Source organism: Orbicella faveolata, unplaced genomic scaffold (genome assembly GCF_042242905.1).
Source record: "Orbicella faveolata isolate gen_17 unplaced genomic scaffold, um_ofav_v1 contig_24, whole genome shotgun sequence".
NCBI lineage: Eukaryota > Metazoa > Cnidaria > Anthozoa > Scleractinia > Merulinidae > Orbicella > Orbicella faveolata.
The window spans coordinates 5,911,975-5,922,518 of record NW_028301552.1 but is presented as its reverse complement, the minus strand read 5'-3'; the positions used below and the strand labels follow the sequence as shown (position 1 = coordinate 5,922,518).

Sequence of the window (10,544 nt, the reverse complement as noted above, 5' to 3'; positions counted from 1 at the left end):
GACGTCAACATGAAAGAGGAGCAAGTCTCAGCGAAGTGTTGTAAGAAAACAGTAGATGCGGTATATAAATGACTTTACTGTACAACCGGCCGACTTAACAAGCAATCTAAGGCAGTATGTCTAACGAAGAGAAAGCAATCGAGCTGATTGCTCAGGCTGAGAAGAAAGTAAAGTCCTCCCAGGGTTTTTTAGGTGGACTATTTGGGTAGGTTACCGTATTCCACGTAAACTTTCTTTTCTATCATTTTGAATGAAGTTGAAAGATCTCTGGCAAGGATTTTGAATAGCAGTCAACAACAAGGGATAATTGCCTTCATGATTTCAGGGGTGCTTCAAAGCTCGAGGATGCGGCAGAGTTGTACATTAGTGCAGGCAACATGTTCAAGATGGCACAAAAATGGAGTGGTAAGCTGGTTGATTTCATTGATGTGAGCTTAAAACTAATTTAATTTTAAGGTCACTACAGCAGGGGTCAAACTTTGCCCGCCCTTCTCCTGTATAATTAAGTGTACGAAATTCCAGACCAATGAACCCTCAACGACCAATACCTTTGGGATTCCAGTCTATGCCCCCACCCCGTTTCTCCTTTGGAATTCCAGATGGTAAAAAGGTCATTCCGGTACACCAGATTCTGGTAGATACTCTGATTGGTCAATTTTGAAAGGTTTAATCAACACACTTAGTATGGTAACCATTGCTGGTATACAAGTGAATAAATGAAAGATCAATACATCGTCGTTCAAACTGCATTTTTATGCACAGCTTACTTTACATGTAAGCAGTTGTGAAATTAACGCCTGAAGAAAATTTAGGCTTGAACGGGATTCGAACCCATGACCTCTGCAATACTGGAGTGGTGCTCTACCAACTGAGCTATCAAGCCAACAGGGAGCTGGTCATGCTGTGAACAGGATTCAAACCCTTGACCTCTACGATAGTGGTGTAGTGTTCCACCAACTGAGCTATCAAGCCAACAGGGAGCTGGTCACACTGTGAGTTCATAACATACCAGTAGCCCGGGGGGCAGGGGGGGTACTCCCAGAAAAAATTGGTGGGGGTGTCTGGCCCGCTTCCCAAAACCCTTACCCTATTTATGACCAAAATCTGCGATATTTCCTACCCCATTTATGACCTGACCAAAAATTCTAAACCCTATTTATGACCTGACCCTTAAATGAAAACCCTGTTTCAGACCTGCATTGTAATAATTTTATGTTCCCTGGTTCAGACCAATGTTAAATTACTGTAAACATAATTTGTGAAGGGTTTTTGTTGATTTTCTTTTCCATAATGATGAAAAAGTGGCTTCTTCTTAAAAACATACCCATATCAAGACTAGAGTGCAAAAACCATACCCTGTTTATGACCAAAATGGCCAAAATCAGCTAAAATTGATATCCTATTTATGACCACAATTGGTGAAAAACCATACCCTTTGGGGCCGCACATACCTATATAACCCATATAAGGGAGTATCCCCCGCCCCCTGCCCCCCGCCCCCCGCCCCCAGGATCCGTAGATGGTTTTAATTTCACAGTTGTTTAAGTTGGGAAAATAACTGCCATGGTCATTCATGTCTTCTCATTCCTGGCATGTTACGTTGTACTTAACAATTGATTCATGCTTCCGCATGCATCATAAAGGTATGATGCACTCAGGAAGGAGGGGGAGGTATCTTTCTGGGCAATTGGGTGAGTGCATTTTGAGAGTCACTATCCCGAATGGCAATTGCTTTCAAAATTTAGTTTCCAACATTGTAAAATATTTTCAAAAACAAGAACCCAAAATATTATTCGACTTACATTTAGGTTATTTTGATCCTGAAATGTTGTTGCTCAAGCTGTCAAAATACATGAGTAAGAGGAGCAAGGCTGAAAACAAAGAAAAAAAGGAAAAGGAAATGCAGCTAAATGACTAGGATGTATTTTGAGCCTCCTTATTTACATGGGCCATGAGCAAAACAGATAAGGGTGGGAGTTGGGAGATAAAGGTACTGGAAGTGGAAGTGCAGGGTATGGGAAGCAGGAGGTTCTGACCCCCTGTCCCCCCTGATATGGGGTCATTAAATATTGGTAGCATTTCTATTTTCATTCATTATCTTTCTGTGTTCTGCTTTCCCCTCACCAGCTTGTGAAAGCAGCTTTTGCATTTGCTTTTGCGGTTTCTAATTAGACGTAACTGCTTAAAAGAAAAAAGGTCAACATATGGGCAGTATCAAACTTTTGTAGCTGCAATGATAATCATTAAGTTGCCACAGACAATACAAATGTTCTTTGTTAACATGTAGTCTTGTGCAATTTACTGTTAATTGTAGCGGCTGGTACAGCATTCATGGAAGCTGCTCAGTTACAACTCAATTTGCAGTCCAAACATGAGGCAGGGCAGCGATATGTGGATGCTGGAAACTGTTTTAAGAAAACAGATGTAGAAGGTATAATTATCTCACCATCTTTAACCTACTAACTGCCATTTAAAGAGAATAACTCTTTTTGAAGACAGATGGAGGGAATTATGGTTTAGTTAATAGCATAGTGGCGTAGTCTTGCTTTGTTTTTTGTTTTTTTCATCGCATTTTGCAATGCTCCTTTCCACTAATTTCTTTTTAAGGAACATTCCTTTTAAGGGGTAGAAACAGTCACATTTTTCTCTCTTTTGTTTTCTATGAATTAGAACTGATCTGAGGCAAATTTAGTCAAAGTTTGTGTCGTATCAGGAAGACATATAAGTTCTGGTGGTATGAGACATTTGGGTTTACTGACATAATCTATCTTCCTTATCTTACCTACCTCTTCTCTTAGTATAGCTGAATTCCTCTATTTCAAACCCTCAGGGGAAACAAAAAATAGTTTGAAATACCGGGAGTTTGAAAATAGCTGATAGTAAATGACTGAAGGGCAATTCTAAGGGAGTTTTAAATTATCAGGGTCCAACTTTATACAAGTTTAGTATTCTGTATCCAGATTTACTTCCAATTCTCATTGCTCACTAAATGTTTGTGTTACAGAGGCTGCAAGAGCTTTTGAAATGGCTATTGACATTTACACGGACATGGTAGGAGAGACTCTCATCATGCACAGAACGTGTTGAACTTTTTAATTAAACCTACATGTAGTTGAGTTTAATTTTATTTTGTCTCACATGCATTAAAGTTATCTAAAACAATAAAAATCAAAGTAGTTTACAAATGTTTTAAGCAAGAAAATTGCAATCTCATATCTAGTGCACATGCACAAAAAAACTGGAAAAAATTGGAGGCACCAGACTTAACTTGAAAAGTTCTCAACTTTTGTCAAATTGCAGTGTTGAGAGCACAGTATTGCAAAATGATCAATAAAATGCTTGCAGCAATCAGCAACCCTAATGTTGCAAATGTTTCAACAACTTAAACAATAACAACAACAACAACAACAACACCAACAACAAGAAAGTGAATACACTGAACATTGAATAATTTGAATTTGGGGAACAATATTATTTTATACATACGTTCATGGTTTAGTTTTGCAACTGCGAAATTTACCTTCATATAACAGAGCTGGCAAAGCCTACACTCTGTCAAATTCAGTATAAATTATGTACTGTAAAAGTTATTGTATAAGTCAGGTGTAGCTTATATATGGAGTTTTACGTTAAGACAGTGCACAATGTACATCACAACCAGTGATGCACACTCATGGCATGAGAAGTTTTTTTTAGTTCTAGCAGTACAGTGTTACAAAACAATTCATATATTGTTGATTCATGCTTTTCACTGTGTATCATCAAGTTATGATGCACTTGAGAAGTTTGGAGAAGGCTCAAGAAGCACCTCTGGCAACTCTTAACCTTCTTTTGTGCTCTCCAGACCTTTGCATGCATCATAACTTGATGATGCTTGCTACATGTAAAGGATGAATCAATTGTTAAATAGTTACCACTTGAATTATCAAAAAGGCATCTACTCCGTTTTTGCACTGAATAACATGTATCTCACTCAGTCCTGTGTGGTGATTTCTTACTAAAGTCTAACTTAGAGATCTCATTTCTTTTTTCTTCATAAGGGTCGCTTTACAATGGCTGCCAAGCATCACATTACAGTGGCAGAAATTCATGAAAACAATGCAGCTGATTTGGAAAAGGTGACCTTGAATTAAGAAGATAAATTTTGAAATTAATGTTAATACCGTTAGTATAAATTAAATCTTGCACTCAGCTGGGAGCCTGACTGTATACCTATTTACACAGTAAATTCCACAAAACAAACCCACCTAAGCAGACATGCAACTTCTCAGCGAAAAACAGGGCTAAACAATAAAAAAAAAACAATTGTGACAAGTTACAGTAAACCCTTTATTTCGATAAGAAAAGTTCTAACCTAGTGGGGACAGTTCTAATATGGTTGGTAGGTAAGAAGATAGCACTATAGCATAAAATCCCCCGACCTAAAGTGTACCCCTGTAAAACAATGGTGTAATTCCTTGTTGGTAAAATTTGTTTCCTTAGGCAATATTTCACTACAATCAAGCTGCTCAGTATTACAGAGGAGAAGAATCAAACAGGTGACTATAGATTATTATAGTTGTGAAAATGCCTTTCTTTGCAAGCATTTTGAGAACTGTTTTTGCTTGTTTACCATTTTAGACACTTTGTTATGCGCTGAAGTGAAAGCTCAAAACATGTTAATTACTATTGTGCCGAGGGGAGTATTTTGTGAATCACTATCAATTTGATGGAATGACTAAGGTTTCAGACAAAAGAAAAACCATTTTGCCTAAGGATTCATATTAATTGGACAAAGCTCAATCCTTGAAATAAGTGAACGTGTTAGCTTAGGACTCTAGCAGCGAGCCTAATATGTTAAATATACCAGTATATTTTTTTAGAAATCTCTGTTCACCTGATTAAGTGCATGAATGCCAAAAGTGATATATATTACTGCTGTGAAAGATTCTCAAATGTAAACTGTTGATTTTTCTTAGATATTTTTAAATTTTAAATTAGTCTTGAATTCTGTTATTTTCAGCTCAGCCAACAAGTGTTTATTGAAAGTTGCAATGTACTCGGCGCAGATGGAGGAGTATGCCAAGGCTCTTGAGATTTATGAACAGGTTGGAATTTTATTTAAAAACTTGAACTTGTATCCCACCAATACCATTTGTTGAACTGTAAGTTGGTAATGCTTGATTTACTGCATTAATTTATACCTAATAGTGATCAGAATCTGAGTTCTCCCTACAATGTCTTTCCAAGTAATTTTAAGATCAAATATGGCAATCTGTTCATATCTCAAGCCTGTTACTAAGCAGGCAGTTAAAAGCTTGTACCAAGGTTAAATATCATGTTGTTTGTTTACTTGCATGAGGCTGTGGATACCATGTCAGTTTATAGTGTAGTTTGTTTTGGTGATTTAATTTTGTGGCTTTACACTTAATGGGTTAGCACATTCAAGATGTCTAAGGTTAGATCTGAAGATAGTAAGTTTGGCTAACAAAAATCTCAGGTATACGCACTGTATGTTTGTAGGTCAATTTGTTCTTTTGGTGAGAATGATCTCAACCTAGGCTAGATTAATTTGTTCCAACCAAGGTTAAATGTTTTTTGCATTTTGGGGAATTCCTAAAAAGAATAACATGCACACCACCCAGTCCCCTCAGTTCCTAACCGAAACTAACCGCAAGCAAACAGTGCATTTGGCATTCTGCAAATTACCCCTGCCGATGCTGCCCTGCCGTGCCATGATCCCTGATATCCCCCCCTTCCTCTAACACAGACACTAACCCTAACCTAATAGAGTTTAACAACTGATCTCTGACTTTGTAGTCCACCCTCATCTCCACTAGGCCACACAAGAAATCATTGCAAATTTGCACAAATTTGTTGGACTCCTGCTTCCCCTTTGACACAAATTAATCTAGGTTGAAATCATTCTGACCTACAGAACAAATTGACCTACAAAAGGTACATGGGTAGCATTGTGTAATAATTGTGTAATATTCTGAGCTGCCGACACTCATTTTGGTTGTAATTTATAGGTTGCTGCTGACGCTATTGAAAGTTCATTACTCAAGTACAGTGCTAAAGAGTATTTCTTCAAGGCAGCTCTTTGTCATATGTGTATAGACATTGTGGAGGCACAGAGGGCAGTAGGAAAGTATTGTGATATGTACCCCGCATTCCAAGACACCAGGGAATGTAAACTGTTACAGGTATGAACTTGCTACAGGTATGAACTTGCTACAAATTCTCAAACATGTCTTGAACTTGTGAAGACCATTTCTTCCAACAACACTTCTTTATATGTAGGAATAAGACAGAAAAGCTGACTGATTAGAACACTAGAGATGCCCTGTGTTTTAGCCCTCCATTTTGTAAGCTGTTCAGCTACAAATTATAAAAACAGACAGTGAGTAAATGATGTTGCATTACCTCCAACCCAATTAGTTTTTTTATATATATATATTATTATAAAAAGGAATAGGTTAAACAATTTAAATATCCACACTACTAAAACCCAGCCTGTGAAGTGTCTAAAGGGGGATGTCTCTTCTATCTTCTTTCTTCCCGCTTTCTCTTCACCCCATCCTCTAGTAGAGAACCTGTTCACAGGCTAACAAAACAAAAATGCTGGGGGAGGTTAGGGAGAGTTACCTGGGATGGCCCAGCATGCCAACCTGTTGAGGGCTCACTGGTGAGGCTCACTGGTGAGCCCTCTGGTTCTTTGGATCTTTTGGATTGGAAATGATTGTAAGGGCCTCTTCGTATGAGCCCCGGCAACCGGGCTGGCTCAGTTACTGGGGCAAATTTTGTTGTCTGTTCATATGGGAAATTTCAGCCCGCTCAACCAGGATGAAATTCAGATAACAAAACCAAAATGGTGCAATGTTCGCGACTATCGTAGCCTTTTTGACTTTTCTAACTTTACTAATAAAGCTAATTCACATACCTCTGAAATGGAAGTACATACAAAATTAAAATTATGCCATTTTGCCGCTATGTTGCAAAAGCAAAGCCATTTTGTCAAGAAAGTTTCGTCCCAGTTGCCTGGCCTTGATTGTTCATATGGGAAAATTTTCATCCCAGTTGCCGAGATCTTGGTTGACTGGACTGGCCTGCCTTCTCATATGAACACATCGAAATTTTAACAAAGGAAATTGCAGTGAGGCGAGATCTCTGTAACCGGGCTCAGATGAAGAGGCCCTTGGTGACCTTAGTAACTTTTAGCCTTCTTGTTGCAGAATCTCCTCGCTGCTCAAGAAGAACAAAATGCAGAAGCTTTCACAGAGGCTGTAAGTTGTTCACATGTAAAATCTGACATAAAATTATCCTTTAAAAATCATGCATTACTGATACAAACTTATGTTTCTTTTAACTAAAGCTGTACTTCAATTGATGTTGAGATCTTCATTGTAGCTACAGTTGCTGGGATAACTTGTAGCGGCAGAACTAACATAACATCTGTAGACAGTACTGATGATAATACACTATTGTTATTACTACTCATTAGTTAGCCTGCATAGCAAGTGTCACGTACGAAGAGCCTTTTCCGCATTCTTGCTGCGCGCCAGTTAGAACGAGAGCAAAAATGAAATCGATAAAGGAGTGGTTATTGGTTTGTCGATTTTTTGCTGTCGCTCTAATTTGCGCGCACCAGAAGGTGGAACAAGCTATTCGTAAGAGAACGCTTGCCACTCAGGCTACTCACTAATGATCTCCCATTGCTTTATTTCTTTTGTTTTGTAGGTCAAAGAGTATGACAGTATATCGAGATTGGATCAGTGGCTAACCACCATTCTTTTACGAATCAAAAAAGGAATGAATGAAGAGCCAGATTTAACATAGATTGATTGTTCAGTCCACTGCCTAATGCTACAAATTAAGATTTTTTTTTTCTGCGGACAGACTGTAGAAGTAACTAAGGATGATAGTGATTTACTGTAATTAAAACGTAGAAAGCTTACGTGCTGACCAAATGCATCCAAGACAAACAGTGCAAGTATGTCTATCGCCTCATAGAAATTCTAATTATTTTAGTAGAATTCTAACTGAAAATTTGAGCATTCAAATAATGGTTTCCAGTTATTTCTAGTCTTAGTATTAAACTTCGCGCTTAAGAAAAATCGCGCGGACTTAGTTTTTAAAGGTTTTGCATTCAAGAAACCGTGAATATTCTTGTATAAGTCTTCTCATGAATTTCAATATCAGTCTGTTTCCAAATGTTCCTTCCAACTTCGGAGAAACGAGAAAACATTACCATTTTGTTCGCCACATAAAGGTACTGCAGACAAATGGCTGATAGTGTACGATGGCCCAGCCAATCAGATTGCAGCATTTTAGAATGTTGCTAAACTAACGAGTAGAATGTTACTTAACTGAGATAGAAGCTAATTGGCTGTTTTTGTATATTGGTCAAGGTAGGCTTAGTTGAGTTTAAAAAGATGCTGCGTTCTTATTTGTCGTAGTAATTGTCCTGAGGGCAACAATACCAAATCATTATTTCGCTTTTTGTCCGCTCTGCGAGTGATGTCAAAAGAGGGTTAAGTTATCTTAGCACGAAACAAGATAAAAGCCTAGATGTAATAAAAACGAAACTTTGACAATACTGCCAAATCGTTGTTCACTTAGCCTGACATGTATTTCGAAAAACTCATTCGACCGCGTGCTTACCTCGTACTTGCACTAAGGCAGTGACGTCACCAATAATGTTTTCAAACCAAGATCAATTTGCTGTGGAAACGAAGTTCTTATGAACAAATACCTCTTTAAGTATACATCTGGCATGCCGGGATGGCATCTGTCCTTTTGTAATCTTGATTTACGGTAAAAGTAAAAATACAACCATTACCAAAAGCAAAATTCTGGTCTGGAGTCGTTTTAACGTTGAGATACCTATTTAGCCTCTATATTGGACGAACGCAATTAGTTGAGGGCGTGGGACGTAAAAAACCAAACGTATTGGAGGAGGAGGGGTATCGTAGGACAAGTGCAGTCCTTGATTGTTTTCAAATGTGGACCCAAAATACTAACTTGGGTTCAAAGCTCTGGGGAATAAAAACTGACAAAAAAAGAAATTTTATTTTTCCTTCAACCTTGATAAATTCCCTTTATTTCCGCTAGCCTCAGAGCCAATTTTTCCCCTTCCCCGTTAGCCAAAATAAAAAAAGCCTGATCGCAGGTTCTATACATCGAAGGGACGATCCAGGGTTTTTCAAGGGACAGGGGTGAATGGGACGGCACTGGTATCTTGAGGTTACGGAATCAGTGGGGATTTGGAACCTCGCTAATTGAAAGCTGTTACATCAAATGCTGGCAATGTAATTACAATGAGGTACCTGTCTGGCGAGTTTGCCTTAATCTCTGCCGTAATATTCACAACCTTTTTCAATTGTTTTTTGCTTCTCCAAAAGGGGGGTGGCAAGCCACTCAATCTACCGTCTTAAATCCGCCTCTGATATCTTTTCTCCACTCTCTCTAGTCAGAGAGAATCCTTGCTGTACTGTGATTCAAGGGCTTATTTCCGAAGGGTTGGGGAAATGGACATGTTAAATTTACTTCGGCTGTCAGAACACACCATCGAATTGAAGCTCTCATAGGCGACCACCTCGGAATTCAAAATAGTGCTAGTGGTCACTCTCGAAAGCCACTCAGGTCGCTTGTCAAAAACGTTAGGCATTAACCGTTGTCCCTCAGTTTCAGCGTAACACCGCAGTCGTAAATCATCTTTAACTAGAGGTCTATCAACGAACATTATCTGACATTGAAATGTTGAGTGATCGCTCACGAGAGCATAAAAGCAAAGGAATAAACCAGTTGGATGTGCTTCGTGCCTCAGCCAAAGTGCAGGCGTAATTCGACTGGACACTCATACACATCTGCGGCATTAGTACCGAGGCCTCAAGCTTTTTCAAGTTGGAAAAGGCTTCATTCCCTTTTTTCATTTGCATTACATCAAAATTCAACCTGGATGCGAGGCAATTTTGGAAAGAAACTGCAAAATTATGCTCCTTTCATTCAAAACTCGAATCGCATGGCCTCCAGGTTGACCGCAACCGCAGGTTTTCCGAGCGTATTTTTCTTCTCCTGCAGTATTCAAGGCAACGTCCAAACTTTTCGGCTCACAGGGCTGCTCTGATGACAAAAACTGACTTGACTTTTCAGCATTTTCTTTAAGATTTGTAGATTTCACAGCTCAATTCTGCTTTCACTGTAAGTTTTCATTCCACGAGAAGCGACGCTCGAGTCAAGTTTGACAGTGGCGTGATTTTCCTGGACCAATCACAATTCTTTGCTACGCATAGCAACCAGAGATTGCTTCATTTTGTACAGACAATAGATTATGTCAAATGGCTTTTTTCGTGTTCGCCAAAGTGGGCAAAGGGCGGCTTCCGAGTTATGTTGAAAGATTTTCAAATAAAAAAAGCTTTATCCAGAGACTGGCACGATCGATATTGGCACGATAGTATTGCCGCATAATCCCTGCGGGTTAAGACTTTCATTTTCGCGCGTCCCACGTTTCTTCATCCATCTACTCATCTCTCGCTATCAATTCATGATCAAGCTTGTAGTTT

At 38.8% G+C, this 10,544-nt stretch overlaps 1 protein-coding gene across 1 annotated transcript; it reads left to right on the top strand.

The window, feature by feature from the left end:
* Nucleotides 1-9: 9 nt before the first annotated feature.
* On the top strand, nt 10-8,832 carry LOC110044690 (alpha-soluble NSF attachment protein-like). The gene is made up of 10 exons (XM_020750262.2): nt 10-205; nt 326-405; nt 2,315-2,431; nt 3,005-3,051; nt 4,041-4,118; nt 4,483-4,538; nt 5,003-5,087; nt 6,012-6,185; nt 7,215-7,265; nt 7,720-8,832. Exons 1-10 carry the CDS (start codon nt 117-119, stop codon nt 7,816-7,818), a joined length of 876 nt encoding a protein of 291 aa, XP_020605921.1. The 5' UTR covers nt 10-116; the 3' UTR covers nt 7,819-8,832.
* Nucleotides 8,833-10,544: the final 1,712 nt, after the last annotated feature.

Bases quoted from the DNA above. Each gene is read 5' to 3' on its own strand.
- LOC110044690 (XM_020750262.2), top strand. From the start codon at position 117: ATGTCTAACGAAGAGAAAGCAATCGAGCTGATTGCTCAGGCTGAGAAG. The intron at 206-325 runs GTAGGTTACCGT...TCATGATTTCAG, and splicing joins TTTTTAGGTGGACTATTTGG to GGGTGCTTCAAAGCTCGAGG. The intron at 2,432-3,004 runs GTATAATTATCT...TTTGTGTTACAG, and splicing joins TAAGAAAACAGATGTAGAAG to AGGCTGCAAGAGCTTTTGAA.